Below are 18,440 nucleotides of genomic sequence, written 5' to 3' on the forward strand. Positions count from 1 at the left end.
ATTGCAAACTTGCCGCAATAATTCTCACGGTGTTGAGATGTAGAGTTTAGTTTATGCTATGCATATTGCTTGTCATCTTCATCTCAATCGTGTCATTTTTGAAACAGACTCTACTCTTGTTGCATTGTGAGGGTGTTTTTATCCCTAGTTTAATTTGTTAATTTAACCTGTTTATTATAAAAAAATTACTTTTTTTTTTTAAAATATTTAAATTAAAAGCCACTAGGTTTGATTTAGTGGTAAGAGATTTGAGTATAATGCACGAGATCTTAGTTCAATCCTCATTGACTACATCGTAAAAAAAATGTATGTTAAAATATTTATGCCAAATTAAAAAAATTGAAAAACATAAAACAATTTTCTTTTAGCACAACAACAAAAAATTAGAATAAATGTAAAAGTGACAAAATATTGAGAATTTGAAAATAAAGAAAATAAAAATTTATTGAAATCGATTATGATAAAATTATATTCTATATTATTATTTGGGTAAATGACCATTTATCCCTATAAAATAAGCGAATTTTCATTTACCTCTTGCATATATTTTATTTTATTTTTGTTTACCCCCGCAAAAAATAGATTCCCTCATTTTGCCCCAGGGGGCAAATGAAAGTTCGCTTATTTTGCAGGGGTAAATGATCATTTACCCTAATTTTTTATATAATATTATAAGTTTTTCAAAATAGTTTATGATAAAATGATTTATAAAAATACAGTTTTCACTAGTTTTTTTTTTTTTTGAACATAGTTTTCACTAGTTAAAACTTATAAATTAATATAAAACCTTCTTTTTTTTTGTTGATGGAAATGAGGACCTAAACCCGACATAAAACCTTATTTATTTGAATAAGCTATTTTTTATCAGTTCAAAAATAAGTTAATACAAACATAGTCTAACTTTTTTTAAAGTAGATTATGAAAAAACATCTTACAAGAAAGATGCATTTTTTGTTGGTATAAATTTATGAATTAAATAATAACATTTTATTTTTTGAAAGCAAAGACATAAAAAATAAAAAGAAATAGGAAAAATATCAGCGAATGTATGTGGTCGGTGATATGGCCGAGTCCGTTTCTTCTCTCTTCATTACTATACTGTAAACCCTAATTCCACAAATTATCCCAATTCTTCTTCACCCAAACTCATTCACCGTGACTCAACCCTTCTCTTTCTCTCTACACTTTGTCGCATCGCAGCTTGTTCCCTGATTTTGGTTTCGTCTTCCCACTGCTCGCGGAGAAAATTCGTGTCGCTCTCATCGAATTCTTCTCCGACACTGAAACTCAACTTCAGGTAACGGTTAAACGCCTTTTGCTCATGTAATTTTCAGCTTGTTAAGTTCGTTTTGTTTTACTTTTTAATTTCGATAATTAATTAGTGTTCGCTTTAACGTTTCAATATTTTTAATTCTTGGTTACTTTTACAAATTGCTATGAACTGGTAATTTGTTTGTTAGTTTTATTTTTTTTTATTTTTTTTTTATAATTGATGATCTAAGCATATTTCTATAGACATTTGATATGGGTTATTATAGATGATGAATTGTTGGTATTGATGTGAAGTTCAATTTTGTATACATACATGTTCATATATTAGTGAATGAAAAATGATAGTGTTATAAGAGAATATATGATATTTATGCCCACTTTTTTTAGTGAGAATAAATTTTCCAAATCTGAGATTGACTGATATGATAAATTTTCCAAATTATAGACATTAGGGTCAAAATAGTTTATTATAAGTTTGTCAAGATAGTTTATGAAAAAACAACTTATAAAGATACAATTTTTGTTAGTGAGAACTTATGAATTTACATAAAAGCTTATTTATTTGCATAAGTTATTTTTCAGAAGCTTAAAAATAAGTTAATCCAAACGGGCCCTATAGGCATTAGGGTCTTTCAAAAGAGCTTATTTGGACTTACTATATAATCACCTGTGCAAATGTTTGGCAATTTGAAGAACTAATGAAAATAGATTATGATATGTCTATTAGCGGTTTTGAGCTTGTTTTCAGAAACATTGCATGATAGTTTATTAAAAGAGCTTATACAGATGTTATGTGATGCTTAATCTTGTAAGCTTTTAGATGGTGGAAATAACCTTTTTGTATGATTTTATATGATAAGTGCTTATCATATACTCCCTCCGTCCCAAATTATAAGGGAAAATAAAAAAATCACACTTATTAAGAAAAAGTAAAACATGATAATTTGAAATATGTTTTTGTGAGTTTTTCTTGGAATAAGTTGCATAGGAAGATGTAAAACCAATTTTTATTGATCGTTGTTTATTGAGAAAAGGGGAGAGAGAGAAAATTAAATGCAATTTGCATTTAATTTTATGAGAATAAGGGAAAAACATTCTTGAAAATGATTTTTTCCCTTATAATTTGGGACAAAAAAAATGAGTTTTTTTCCGTTATAATTTGGGACGGAGGGAGTAATTGCTTAATTAACATGTGTTCTTTTTCTAAATACCTATGTACAATCAATCATTTATATCAGATTAAAGTAAAGAAAAAAATGACCTTGCTAATATAATTGGGGATTGTAATCATTATGTTACTTATCTTGCACATTAGTGATTAGTGTATTTATGATTTGTTTCTCATTGGTGTATTTTTTGGACAGGGAACAATTGGATATTAGAGTTGTGATCATTACATTGTGAAATTTGTATACATATACATCAAAGCTAAGTTGAATCGGCTCTTGACTCATGGCTGGATTGTTGCTTGGTGAGGTCTCAAATCAAGGAGCACATCCAGTTGGTTCTCAAAGATACTCTGAAGAGAAGCCAGATGATGGATCAAGATGGTATTTTTCTAGGAAGGAGATTGAAGAAAATTCACCATCCCAAGCAGATGGCATAGATTTGAAGAAAGAAACTTACCTACGCAAATCATACTGTACATTTCTGCAAGATTTAGGCATGAGACTTAAAGTGTGAGTCTATATTGGTAGCTGCTTGTAACTGCAATAAGCTGCTTTTACTTTATTTTCCATTTTAAGACATGTGCATCATTGCAAGTATCGTTGGTTTCTCTTTGTTCAACTGGTATTAATGTGCCCTGGCAAATCATTTTTAAATTTGAACAGAAAGTATGATTGTTTTCTATGTAATTTGTTTATTTATTGGAGCTCATTAGGATTATCATAATGACTTAACGTGTTTATAAATTATCTTGGTAGAGATTTATGGAAAAAATTGTTTCTTATCATATTTAAATTACTAATAAATGGCTATGATGTTACTTACCTTCATTTTCCCTGATGTTGATACTGATATAAATCTGATGCAGACCTCAAGTAACTATTGCAACAGCAATAATCTTTTGTCATAGATTCTTTCTTCGGCAGTCCCATGCAAAGAATGACAGGAGGGTGAGTCTGTATTTTGTTATGTAACTCTCACATTTTATGGTGGTAATTGTTATCTGATTGAAGTGTGAATAAATTTTATGCATATCCATATTTGGCTGGATAATAAATGTAGATTGTTGGGTATTATATTTTAATTTTTTGTTTTTGTTGTGACAACACTTGTGCACTATCTTTTATTTATGCGGGATATTGTGGTTAGTCAAAATAAAATACGATAGTGTGGACATTAATGTATTCTTGGAAATTTATAAGGAAAAACATTAAAGGGTAAAATGCTTCTGTTATTTATATCCCCAAGTTGAAAAAAAAATATAACAAATGGCTTATTGTTGATGATTGGTTTACTTACTTATTGTGCTATACTTATTGTAATGATTATATATTATATATAACACTGGTACTTAAAAACTTTTGCTCTATTTTTTAGTGTTTGAACCATGGTTACAATACAAACAAGGACACTCGAGACAATGTAGGCACATAAACACTGTTTGGCTTTCCTACTTTTTTCAGCATTTATTTGAGTCAATCGACATGTATTTCTGGTTGTGATATATGTCTGAGTGCATAGTCATTAATTGTTTTTATGTTTTCGCATGTTGCATGGTCAATAATATGTAGGATGAAATATTAAGTTAGAGACCCAGTGATAATTAATAAGTTACAATGTTTTGCAGACCATTGCAACAGTGTGCATGTTTCTTGCTGGCAAAGTCGAAGAAACTCCCCGCCCATTGAAAGATGTAATCCTTGTTTCATATGAAATCATAAATAAGAAGGATCCAACAGCAGTTCAGAGAATCAAACAGAAGGTATGCCACTTAATATATCCCAATGTTACAAACCCATGATTAAAAATTGAAGAATGAGAAGAAAGATAGAAAGAAATAGGTGAATCTATCAATAGTGAATGGGATGAGGATTTGGCTCCTCCAAATGAGGGGTTACTTTAAAGGTTAAAGTGCAGAATTGTAACCTTTGCAATCATTTGTCTGGATTTAAACAACTTCATAATTTGTTAATCATTACATGTATTAATTACAATTTCAAGTGTTGTCTTTTCCGATGAGTGGTTATCATTGTAATCTGTCCTTTACCCTCTAAAATTGTATCCCCTCAATTTAGAGTAGACGGGTTCAGAATATGAATATACAAGGAGAGAATTATATTCCCTCCTTCACAAAGGATTCTCCCTTCTTCACACCAATTTTTATTTTCCAAATCTCCATTTTCTATCCTCATTATCATTACCCCATTTTTCAAGTTGGTATCCCCTTCAACTAACTGAATTTTCTAATTGTTCCCTTGCCAACTATCCTAATGCCACCCTCTTGAAAATCCAGTTTCACTTCAATGTGGAAATTCACTCTTCATAGAGCCCAAGTTAATGCAATCATCTCACAAATGAGGTTTTAGTTCAGCAAATTTCAAATGGCCCTAAGGTGTGGAAGGTTAAACCATGATAGATAGGGGAAAAATGAAGTGAGGTAATGCCTGAAATGCTGTGCTTGCAGAAAATTAGTAAAATAGAGAATGATGAGGGGAATTAGATTATCATATAATCAGAAGAGGTTGTAGGAGAAATGTATCTTCTGGCATTCATTTGAGTTAGTTATGAATAGAGAGCAGTAGCTCTCTATAAGAGCCCAGTTCTGTTGCAGTAGGAATTCGTTTCCTCTGTAAATCCTCTTTTACGTGAATATTAGTCTGACTTCTTGTTGCTTCTTTACCAAGGTTGTCAGAACCGGATAGGTCATCGAACCCGTGAGCTTGCCGGTTCAAGGTTCAATTGTTTGGACCGGGGTTCAACTGGGTTGGACCGTTTTTAATTAAATATATATTTTTATATATTACTATATCTATACTTCTATATCTATATCTATTAAGAGGATACATGAGTTTTGGTGTGGACTTTTCATAATACCAACAATACCCTTGATTTTTTTTAGTAACAATAAAAATATTTTATTAACAAACTCACCATAACATAAGGCACATCTTATTTTTTTTTAGCAGCAAAATTTTTTTAATTGGACATACGTTAGACACAGGCAGGCGCGGAACGCTCGTGCCTGGCCCGCTAGTAATATATAAAATAATAATAAAATAAAAAATTACACTATATTAATATGTGAGAGGTTTGTTTTTGACGGAATATGTTAGAGGGGTTGAGGAGTAACTAAATATAATTTTTATATTAAATAAATGAGATTTAATTATATCATGTATACAATTTTCGGTAAAACATAAAATTTGTACTTCTTTTACTATTTTTTTTTGGTGAAGTTTTTTACTATGTTTTTACTTGGGATGATAATTTTATTGGGCCAGTGGAAAAATATGTTTGCCCAAGCCCATTTTCAACCCTAATTCTATAGATTGATAATTGGAATTGGTTGGAGAAAGCAGCCGTCAGCCTCCTCTTTCATCTTGCTTACTTTAACAATTGCTTATTTTTTTTTCTTCTTTTTTTTAAAACACATGTGCTTATTCTTTTGTTCCAACATACTTTCTTCATCTTTCTCTGCTTCTTTTTGTTCTTACTTCTAACAGACTTTCTTTCTTTATGTTCTTTATTTTCATTGTTTCTTCAAAGCTTTTTTCCTTCTCTTAGTATGATGGTTTGAAGGTTTCATGGTTGTAAAATGCTTTCTTCTTTTTCTACTGGTACATACCGAAATGCATACACCAAATTTGTAACGTGAAATTTTTGAGTCATTTTGGAAAGGAAAAAAAATAAAATAAAGTCAGACCGGCGAAGCATTTTTCCCCCCGGTTTGCTCGCAGAACGGTTTTATGCACCGGCCGGACCGGATACAGGTCCAGTTCCCGGTTCAACTGGCCGGTCCGGTTTTGACAACCTTGTTCTTTACTGTTTGATTTATTTTTTGCATCCTTTCCCATCCTCAACCACTTGTTTATTTAGTCAAGTACATACATCCCCCTGTATTATTTTGGACATAATAAGTCCATCTCCCTTCCCTTGTCTTCTGTCATTCTCTTCACAAGGAACCTATTGTACTGCTCTGTTTCCTCTGCTCTTTCACCATGTTAATCAGTTGATTTTATTGAGCAGTATTGTGGCCATGCCCCAGCATGAGAACTTTCTGTGTTTGTTTAATTGTCGTCACCTGAAAAGTTTTCAGGACTAGCAATCCAACCTTGAGGATATTGTCCTAGGAAACTCAAAGTTCCACTTTCTTCTCCCATGATTGGTACTCCTTGTTGCCATTTGTGCTGCTCCTACTGCCTCTTCCTGTTACTCAACTTGCTTATCCATGAGCAGAGGAACCCCATCTCTTCCGAGTTTCTTAGTCTACAGTCTACACTCTCCTTGTGCGTCAAGCATGCAAGATGTTGTTTTATGTTGTCTATTGTGGTCACATTCTTCTAGACTTCATAGAGATGAATGATGTGTTCGCAGGACACCTTGAGAAGTTCTATTTATGTTTTCAATACTTGACTCCATAGCTGAACATGCAGGATGAGAGTTCTCTCATCCAAGGGTTTCCCCTTTCACAGAAGCTATCTAATTTTCTGTATCTCTTCTCTCCCTCCTGTTTTCTCTTATTTATCTAACTGTTCTGCCACCTAGCTAACTAAGTAACTAACTTAACTATCTGTTCCTAGCTAATATCTAGGGATAAACAGAATAACCAGTTACAAGGCCATAAGCACAACCATATCCATGTTGTGGTCGGTGAAGTTGGAGTTACGCCATAGCCCTGGGGTGTCTGTGAGGCCAAGGAATACCGCCTCAGTGGGTGTGGTGAGGGTATGAAATAGAGGAAGAGGGGAGAAGAGAGTGGAGAATGGAGGAATACGACTAGTCATGAGCTGAAACTAGGGTTGACTTGATTTCTTCATTTGGATTATGAAGGATCCTGGGTGTATAATTTGGACGAGTAAGATACAAAGATGCAACGAAAAAACAATATGGTTTTTGAGTTAGTGGAAGAATTGACAACTGAATTGGAAATCAAATTTTGGGCAAAACTGGTTTTGAAATCGGATTCGGTACCGGTTTCAGTGGGATGTGGTTTGGTTTTGAAATCCAATCTAGATAAATGGTTAAGAATGGTATGTGATTGAGTTTTGGGAAAAAAACAATCCATCAACATGTTGATATACTGTTTGCTATGCAGTCATTTGATTTAGGTGCTCTGGTAAATATCTTTTGAAGTAATTAACTTAAGGCGGAGGCTAGCGTGAGTGAAACATATCACTCACCTGTAAGAGAGGCAAATTACCCGCTATAGTAGGTGTAGCTGGTAAAAGAAAATAATATATTTTTTAACTTAGAATTATTTAAAAATAAAGTATTTAACAAAGGTTATTTAAAAAAACAAAAATTCACATGCTCTTCTTCTGAGTACTTGTCTTCAACGTCAAAAAGAAAATCTTCATCTTCTTCATCCCTTTGTTCATCTTTTTTCATAAAAAATCCCGGATCTTCAACCAAGCTTCAAACAAAACCCAGGAAAAAAATCCAAAATTATAAAATTACAAAAAATACCAAATTTTACCCAGATCTCTGCACTCAAATATTTCCTTCTTCCTCTTCCACTTAATTTCTTTGCAATATAAAATCTGCTATTTTTTTAAATGATCAAGAATATGATGAAAAAGAAGTGTACATGGGGTGTTCTTGATTTTATGATAATAAACTGTCATGGGGATACATTAATGAAGCAAAAGAACAGATTTGAGGGAAAAGAAAGAAAAAATAAACTTGTTTTTGGTGCTGCTGTGCAGGTCCTGGGGGAATAAGCTTGAGGTTGTCTCTTTGAGCTTCTTTTTGATTGCTGTATTTTTTAGTATCTTTTTGTTGGCTAGTTGTGTGGTGGTGTGACACAGGTTTTGTTGTGTTTTACTATCTTCTACTTTGATTAAAAAACTAAAAGCAAAAATATAATTTAAAATAACCCACAAAAAACTGTAGCAACAAGTATCTAGTCATTCATCTCTACCTTTCATTATCTTGTCATCTAATCCAATGGTGAAAAAGCACTCTTCACGGGTGAGAGATATGTTTCACTTTCTCACGCTAGAATCCGCCTTAACTTAAAGCTAACAGCTATTATAGTGGAAATATTTACATTTCTGTCATGTAACGTATTTGTCCCTGCTGCCAGCAGGGGATAGTGCAGGCGAAAAAATTATTTGCTAGTGGTGTCTAGATTGAATTTGATCTCTTTTTATTTTTAATTTTTTTTTTTAAGTTTTCAATTTCATCCTACCTCAAGTATTATAAATTTTGTTTTGTTTACTTTCATAAATGGCCCAGGAAGTGTTTCTGGATTGATTTTGATCACTTTTTTTTGTTCTTTGTTTAGCTGAATGTGGGTTTCTTTTGAAGTTTTAATTTTCTTCCTACATGATGTAATATAAATTTTTCTCATCCTATATTTTGTACATGAAAAAATGAAACAGGATGTGTATGAGCAGCAGAAGGAATTAATTCTACTTGCAGAGAGGCTTGTTCTTGCAACTCTTGGTTTTGATCTTAATGTGCTCCATCCTTATAAACCTCTTGTTGAGGCAATAAAGAAATTTAAAGTTGCTCAAAATGCCCTTGCTCAAGTTGCTTGGAATTTCGTAAATGATGGGTATGAATCATATGATGATTAAACCGTTTTTGTCATGGCCAATGGCCTTTGAATTTCCTTTCCTGAAATTAGTGCGTGACATATGCAGACTTCGGACATCTCTTTGCTTGCAATTTAAGCCCCATCACATCGCAGCTGGAGCCATATTCCTTGCTGCCAAGTTTCTAAAGGTGAAGCTCCCGTCAGATGGGGAGAAGGTCTGGTGGCAAGAGTTTGATGTCACCCCACGCCAATTGGAGGGTTGGTGTCTTTTTTTTCGATACTAGTGGTATAAAGAAATGAGAAACAAAAGTACCAACTCATCATCATTTCCCTTTTTCCATCTTCTAACTCATGTTGCATGTTTCCCTCTATTTGGAGTGTGGTGGTATCTTAGTATTCTACTATTAAAGTAGATTGGTATAATCATGCCAACATTGAATATAATAACAGTAATTTATAATTTTTTATTTCAATGCAACTCCCAATGTTTACCTACTTTTTGCAGAAGTGAGTAACCAAATGCTCGAGCTGTATGAACAAAATCGAATGCCGCAGTCCAATGATGCTGAAGGAACTACTGTTGGTGGGAATTCCAATCGGACCACCGTAAAAGCTCCAAATAGTAACGATGAAACAGCAGCCGCGAACAGTAATTCCCAGACTGGAGGCACTAGTTCGAGACCTGAAACATCAAAGCCTGCATCTTCTAAAACTGCGCACGATTCATATGTTGCTAACCAAGTTGGGCGCTCCATCTCCAATCCTGGTAGAAGTAGTGATTATGGGGCCAAAGAAATGAAACGCAGGGTGGAAGATAATGTCAAAGTTAATCAACATTCTGAGGAGGAAAACTCACTGCAAGCACAAGATGTGGCGAGATCTCGTTCTGATGGTGAAAAAGAGCATGAAAACAATACTCTTAGAACTGAAACTAAAGAACACGCTGAACCGAAAGATAAACATTACAGTAGAAACCCAGATCATAAGGATGGTAGTATACTTAGCCGGCCTCCTCAAGAAGCCATTACAAATTTTGATACAGACAAGTACAAAGCTGCAATAGAAAAACGAAGGAAAGCAGCTGGTCATATAACCAAAAAAACCGATTTCATGGATGACGATGATCTCATTGAGAGGGAACTGGAGGATATAGATTATACACCTCCTCATAGTGAGAAGAGTAAGCAAGATAGAAGGCAAAGCTGGTCTAAGCTCTCAGATAGATCAGATTATGACAACATTCACGGGAGACATCAAGATCATGCAGATGAGAAACCTCATGGGATAAAGGGTCTACCATCACTCCAAGATCATGCTGTGGAAGAAGGTGAGGTGTCAGCTTTTGACGACGTTAGTGTAGGGCTTCCGTCACCCAAATCAAGCATCCGCAAGAGGAAAGCAGGGAGCTCACCTGATAGAGTGGTGGAGGGGAAGCAGAGACATCATTATGGCCCTGGATCTCACCACAATAATCGTTCTGATTATGTTGAAGATCGGAGCAAGGTCAGCAGGCTAAGCCATACTGAGAGAGACAGCAAAAGGCATGCACAGGAAAACCATGTTTGAAAATGGATAGGTTATTATTCTGAAATATTTTCTGGTCATCTTAGCTGCCAATGAATCTCTCTGATAGAGGAATTTTATGTGTTTTAAGGACTTAAAACAGCTTATAAAAAACGGACTTGAAAACAAATTTGATTTGGATGGAAGGACTAATGTCATTTCCTCGATTTATGGGCATTTGGGAAACTGCATCATGTAAGTTAATTGTTATAATATATTAGAGTGAGACTTGTAATGGAGGGTCCATTTTCCCACATGATCCATGTTTTTGATCTTGCCCCTGTGAAATATAATTATTAGCAACTATAAAGGGAAGATTGTTGGTGTTCTCTACGCTCAGGAGTTTGAAGTGCTTGTCTAATGTCTAGTATATGTATTTATTATAAATAGCCGCACATTGAATTGGTTAAAATTTAAATGGGTTCCATAGGGCTGGAACGAGTGAGTCAAACTTGCCTTGGTTCGACTCAATAAAAATTGGTTTACTTCAAAATTCGACTCGAATTTGATACAAATTATATTTTTAAATCGAGTTCGATTTGTATAAAGTTCAAGAACAATTTGGTTCAGTTTGTTAGGTTTAGCATGTTTAAGTTCAACTTCTTTTAGTTAACGAATTTAATTTTCAGCTACATTTAACTCATTGATTCATGAAGCAAATTTAACAAGTTAATTGTTGGATCAATTTTTTTTTTGGTTTACAATGAGTGGGAATCGAATCCATGACCTATTGTGTACTACCCAAATTCCTTATCACTAGATCAAATCTAGTGGCTTAGAGCATCTCCAATAAGGGTATCTAAGAGAGTATCATAGATTAATGATATGATACCTTATTTTTTTTATCATTGGAGTTTCATGATGTGGCACATAGGGTGTCAAAATTGATGATACCGGTACCTTAAATAAGGTACCGTATCATCAATTTAATGTTGTTATTAGCTTCCATATATGTCAAAATATTATTAGCTTCCATATACTAATAAAAAAAAATGACGATTCGTCATTTACTCATTTAATATTAATCAAATAAAAAACATTAAAATTTGGACAACCCACAACCCACCCAATCCAACCCAACCCGAAATGAATGGATTTATCCAACCCGATCCAACACTAAAGTGAGTGGTTATTTTACTCGACCCAATCCAGAGTACCCTATATGATTCGGGTTTTAATTTTGGCTAAACTCAACCCAATCCAACGCATGTACATCCATAGTTCCAGGCAGCTATGGCAGCCTGTGGTGGCATTTTCAGAAACTCTAGTGTTTATCACTTAGGGAGTTTTTCTTTTAATATTGGTGAGGGAAATGTTTTCCTTGCTAAGCTAACTGGCACTATGTTAGCTGTTGAGATTGTTGCTTCCAAGAATTGGTTCATTCATGGCTTTGAGTCTAACTCAAGACTTTTTGTTTCGGCTCCTAGCAAACCTTTCATAGTTCCTCGTAGAATAAGAGATAGTTGGATTGGATGAATTGTTTGCTCCTTAGTAAATTCATGAGGTTTATGACTATTCACATTTATAGAAAAGAAAATCATTGTATGGATAAATTTGTTAACATTGGTTTAACCGTTCAACTTTTACTTGGTGGAATGATGTGCATAGGGCCCTTTCTAAGGGTTTTGGTTTATGTCCCCTCTCTTCTCCTTGATTTTTATATATTGTAGGGCTGCTTAGCCTCACTTTTGCCTTAAAAAAAGGAAAATAAAATAAAGCAATAATATCAAAAAAAGCATAGGCAAATGTTAGCTGGTTCATCTCGTGTTATAGACTTCTCGTGCCATATAGCACTGCTCTTTTTTTAAAATATTAAATTAAGATATCTTTCTAATAGATTAATTTATATATAATGGCAATATTAAACCTTTTCACTCTTATCTAATAATATTTTACTTTTTTTGGTACATGATCTTCCAATTGTTAAATATGCTTGGATCTCATCCCCAAAAGCTAGCTCAAAGGGTGAGGTTGCCCTCACATATTTATACACTTAACCGTCCGGGAACCTAAGCAATGTGGGACTTCAAACAAACTCCAACAACACAACAACATATTCAACACCCACCCTCACGCCTAGCGTGGTCCTGGGTCAAATGCCCACATTGCAGTCCTTAACCCGGCTCTGATACCATGTCACGAATATCAAGGCCTAACTCATCCTTACAAAACCGGCTTGTAAGGTGAGGATTGCCTCCTCTTTACAAACTCTTCTCAAGAGTCCTATCTATCCGATGTGGGACTAAATCCCACCGAGTGTTGGCCGCTAACACACCCCCTCACGCTTCAGCCCGACGCAATGGGTCTGAAGCGTGAACGATGTCGGAAACCCAACGATAGACCCGATATGTTGTTGTGTTGTTGGAGTTTGTTTGAAGTCCCACATTGCTTAGGTTTCCGGGCGGTTAAGCGTATAAATATGTGAGGGCAACCTCACCCTTTGAGCTAGCTTTTGCGGATGAGATCCAAACATATTTAACACCAATAAAAACTTAAAAAAAAAAATCTAATTATCTAGCTTCTGTCTATCATTCTCACTTGCATTGTAGTGAACTGTTTCTACTCTATTTGTCGATTCTTTCTACATTGAAGATTGACATTTCATTTTATGGAAACCTTTAGAAATTTATCAAAGCATATCAACGAATATTATATTGCTAACAAAAATCACACACGTATGTAAAATAGAACACCGTCTAATAATATTTGGTTCCGAATCGACACATCAAATGTTTTTTGATTTGAGGTACTTATAAATATGCAACCTTCTAACATTAGTTTCTATTTAAATTTTAATAAATAATCAATCCCCACATATTTTCGATTTGCAAGTTTTGTCCTTGATATAAAAAACATTATGTTTTATTACGTTACACGTATACTAAAAAGAGAATGATTGAAGTCATTAAGTTTGGTCTAGTGATGAGAGATTTTGCTAGTATGCATGAGGTCCTGAGTTCAATCTGCTCCATTGTAAATAAAAAAAGAGAAGATAATAATTGTTTTTAATTGAAAGTAGTTGTGTCTTTTTTTTTTTTTTTATAGAACAAATAGAAATTTTTCATTTTTTTCAAAGGCGTAGGTTTAAATCCTTCTACTACGTATTAAATTTGATCTTTTTTGATAAAAATAGAATAGATTATAAAATTGCGTCAAAAAAGAATTGGACTCGTGACCTTTAACACTATATGCATACATTCTTAACCAACAAACCATCTTCTCAAATTGATATTATAATGCGCAAACATATATATGTAGTAAACATTTGTAAATTTATAAAAAAAAATCAAGGATATTTCAATAATTTCCAATTTTTGGGGGTGGCTGTGACCCAACCAGCCACTCCCTAGTTCGGCCACAGTTGATTTTATACAATTGTTTACAAAGAGTATTCCGACCGCGAACACAACCATAAAAAACAACTTAAAAAAAAGTGTATCTTCTTTGTGTGATTGGGGTTTCCAATGAGAGCTTGCATAACACTCCAACTATAAGAATAGACTCCCTTTAGTCCATCCCTACCATATGCTACTATATATGATTCTTCTAAAAACTTTTTATTTTTATTTTTTCTTCTATCATTTAAGTATCATGAAAAGAGTATTGGAACAATAAAAGTAGATGATAGCGTTTAGACAAAGGATTGAATACCCGACTTGAATTGCAAATAGTAAAATGATCATGTACATAAAAAGCATGACAAATCTAAGATCAATGGATCTCTTATGTTCCAAAGAGATACAAAAGAAAGTGTACTATAGAACAAGAATAATATATTATTTTTGAATTAATAAAATATAAATATTATATTGATTGGAAATTAAACAAAAAAATTGGTATACCCGTAGTGATCTTATGCCTCAAAATCAGCCCTAGATTCACTTCCGTGCAACATCCACCAATGCAACAACATGAGCATGTTTGGTCCTTAAAACCAATTGGGTTCATAAAAGTAGATGTGATTGAAAGGTATATAGAGGCATGTGTCGACTGTACAGTTGAAATTTTCTTGTGTTTCTTGAATTTGGGTTTATTCCTTTTACATTGTTTTGGTTTAATTTGGGTCTTACATGCATCTTAACCATATATTTAGGTTATAGGTTAGATATTTTTTATTGACAAGAAGGTTAGATTGTTTAATCATTAATTGGTACATTTTTTTCTCAATTTCAATGATTAAATGTAATATCAAGACTTTACATTTTAGCTTGTAGACTATTGAGTGATGAGATGGATTCCAAAATATAATTGCTTGCTTTCCAAGCTTTGTTTTAGTCATAAAAACCAAAACTATTACCGATGCAAGTGGTAGTTGTAAAGTGCATGTGCGTATAGTAAACTGCGAGGTATTGAGTTCGATTCTTAGTAAGTCTAATATCACATATTACTACAATGAATCTAAATAGATAAGTGTCAGCACTAAAATTCTACGTTGGACTACGGCAAAAAAAGTGAAAATCTTTCCAATTAATATTAAACAAAAAGTCCCTAATTCGTCTCACAATAATTGTGACAATATATCACATAAATTAAGAAAATATGATAAAAGAAAAAAAGAGAACTACAGTATTATCCAATTGTTTTTTTTTTTGTGTGTTAACCTTTCGATTCATAAGGGAATGTGATCATTATTGTAATTCGGGGTTGACGACGAGGTAAAAAAAGTCTAGCCAATAAATTGTTCCACTCAGAAATTGAACTCGTGTTCTACTGAACGATCCATCATTTGATGAAGTTCTTCTTAGATATAAAGTGTAGTAAGTAGCTGAAGTGAATGAGTTAGAGAGTGAAATGATAAGTAAGTCAGAGATTAGATTTCAACCGTTAATAAAACTAATAGAAAAAAAACTAATAATACTACATTTCAAAAAATAAATGTATAGTGTAGAATAATAAATTGAGAATGAGGATACAATTAAAAATTGAGCAATTAAAAGTGGCCATCTTATTGGGATAAATTTTAGTTGCAAATATAAAAGTCATTTTTGTTGAAAATCATATAATTGATAGCATTACATTATATAAATAAATACAGTTCTCATAATTTAAAAGTAAAAAAATCATCAAAGATCCTCCATCAAAGACTAAGAGGGCTTAATGAAACATAAGGAATTAGGTATCAAATCAAAGTGTCAAGTCAAATGATTCGGTCAAAAAAAGAGCAAATAAAGACATATGCATCTTTTGTTACATCGTGAACTAACCAAAAGTATTTGCCATTACCAAAATATATATAGATTAAGCAAATCCATGTTTTGCCTCCTAATTAAGTGTCATTTTTTCATGTTATGTTAAAATATTTTAATTAATATAAATGTAGAAGATAGATAAAAGCAATAATATTTGTTACCTAACGTGGAACATTTTTTGTAAGTGGGAGGTGGAGTCTCATGTCTAGCTGGTTGGTTAAGTTGTATGATGGGTATGGAAAAAGAACAAGCAGAGGCACCTGATACTACTTACAATCATGATGAATATTAGATTAGATAATCTTCAATTCTATCTTAAATTTTTGCTTTTTGTGGCAAATAGTCAGAGAAAGATGAAATTTGAAGGAGAAGCTATACATATATTCAAGTAAATCAGCATTTGGATACTAAAAATTATATAGTAGAGCAATTTAGTATCTCAATTTTATGAAATTATAATAAATTAGTCATTCAAATAAAAACATCAATCAATATATATTCTCAATTTAAATATCTGCTTTGTGAGCGTTAGTCGAAATCAATGAAAGACATACATATTGACTTAAACAGTTTCCTACAGTTGGTGTGTCAAGTGTTAGTTATATAGTTTCATATTGAATGAAAAAGTGAATATTGCATAATATATAAGTAAAATGACAATATATCGAATGCCTTAAAATTTTGGATAAAGATGTATTGTCAAATTCTCCTTGTGTGATTGTTCAAATCCAAATGTGACGATAATTTTTTGTACTCCCTTCATGACCTCACACTTATATCAAAGTTGATTGTTTACTAAAAATGACCAGTTCTTTGTGTCGAAAGTCTCCCTAACAATGGAGGTCAGACGACACATCACATTGAGGTGTTGTCAACAGCAATGCAAATGGATATATGGATGAAAAAGCTTTTGCCTTAGAGGGAACATATACTAGATGAGAATGAATTTATACTTAAAGGGAAATTGTTGGCGGGTCTAGTGAGTTAGCAGCCACATATTAAATGAAAAGTGAATTTTGAATAAGATATATAAGTGAGATGATACATATACTTATGATATTTAATTTATTATTACTCAACCATCCAATTTGACGGGAGAAACTGCGAATCCTCTCACATAATTGCAATTTTATAATAACAAAATTGCAAACAATTTCATAATATACAACTATCCAAATCTCTAGTACACTTGAAAGATTTGAATTCTTGTAAAAAAACCTCAAACTAACTCTCAATTTACTCTACTCTATATGAGATTTATTAATTGGGTACTAAATTTAAACCCACACAAATTTATTGTTTCTTTCTCTAAACAAAATCTGTTTGTCAGTTCCAATAAATTTATCTCAATTGATAAGAATATCACAAATTGCAACTCAAATTACTTACTCCCTCCGTCCCAAATTATAAGGGAAAAAAGCCCATTTTTTTTGTCCCAAATTATAAGAGAAAAAATCATTTTCAAGAATGTTTTTTCCTTATTTTTATAAAATTAAATGCAAATTGCATTTAATTTATTCTCTCTCTCATTTTCTCAATAAACAACAACCAATAAAAATTGTTTTTACATCTTCCTATGCAACTTATTCCAAAAAAAACCCACAAAAACATACTTCAAATTCTCATGTTTTACTTTTTCTTAATAAGTGTGATTTTTTTATTTTTTCTTATAATTTGGGACGGATGGAGTATTTACTTAACGGTTGAATTTCTAATTAATAAATTACTTAAAAAAATATCTTGTTTGCCAAGTTGGCATATATAGTTCTCCCACTTTTGTGACGGCTGATACTAAACTGGTAAGGTGGGAGACCAGGAATCTTGGCAGATAACAAAAGATTGTGCAAATTTATATAATATATATGCTTTTTATAAAAATCATTTTGAACCAGATACTCCTTTTATCAAATGTTATAGAAAGTAATGGAAAAACAAAAGTATTTTTCTCTAACTCTTTATTCTTTAGAGAGCACTATAACATATGTAATAAACAATATGCTCACATTTTTGTTGGTGAATATGTGAACTATTTTATGTGGATAAATGAAATGATGTAGTATGGTCTCAAACACAAAGACAATTTTGTTTTTAAGCGGCATACATACTAATTTATATTATCAACAATTTGGCTGGCAGTTGTGATAATGGGGGCCATGAATCAAGTATTCATAGCTTTGTTATGTGTATATTAAATTATATCTAAAGTAATCTCAATATATATGCATTATTAATGCAACCGTAGGCTTTGAGTTCAGTGGCCGGCCGGTATGGGTGAGAAATTTTTTCAGATGCAACTTTTTAAATCAATTGTATCAATATTTCCAAAAGAGTTTAATTGATATGCACTGACGGTGTAAAATAGTTTTACACCATCGTCCAATAAACAACCATTATTTTGTCATGTCATATCAAAAAAGTGGGGTGAAGTGGGGTGATGTGGCAGAAAACATGGTTCATAATGTAAAATTATTTTACACCGTCGGTGCATATTAATTAAATCCTTTCCAAACAGTCTCTAAATTATTTATTTATTTTTTTTTAATTAGCTCTCTGGCTTTAAGGGGTTTTAGATGTCTTATTTAGATTAATGAAAATGCTAAACAATACTTCAAATACTAATTAAGTAGACTAATAAGAAAGTTTTATCTTAAAATTTGTGCATTTAATATCTTAAAAATATAAAAAGTTATCTTTTTAACATTAAATTT

The 18,440-nt window shown here is 32.6% G+C and overlaps 1 protein-coding gene across 1 annotated transcript; it reads left to right on the forward strand.

The window, feature by feature from the left end:
* Positions 1-989: 989 nt before the first annotated feature.
* Positions 990-10,876, forward strand: LOC123893948 (cyclin-T1-5-like). The gene is made up of 7 exons (XM_045943789.1): positions 990-1,297; positions 2,637-2,951; positions 3,308-3,389; positions 4,067-4,201; positions 8,823-8,998; positions 9,087-9,238; positions 9,486-10,876. Exons 2-7 carry the CDS (start codon positions 2,725-2,727, stop codon positions 10,544-10,546), a joined length of 1,833 nt encoding a protein of 610 aa, XP_045799745.1. The 5' UTR covers positions 990-1,297; positions 2,637-2,724; the 3' UTR covers positions 10,547-10,876.
* Positions 10,877-18,440: the final 7,564 nt, after the last annotated feature.

This window comes from Trifolium pratense, linkage group LG7 (genome assembly GCF_020283565.1).
Source record: "Trifolium pratense cultivar HEN17-A07 linkage group LG7, ARS_RC_1.1, whole genome shotgun sequence".
Taxonomy (NCBI): domain Eukaryota; kingdom Viridiplantae; phylum Streptophyta; class Magnoliopsida; order Fabales; family Fabaceae; genus Trifolium; species Trifolium pratense.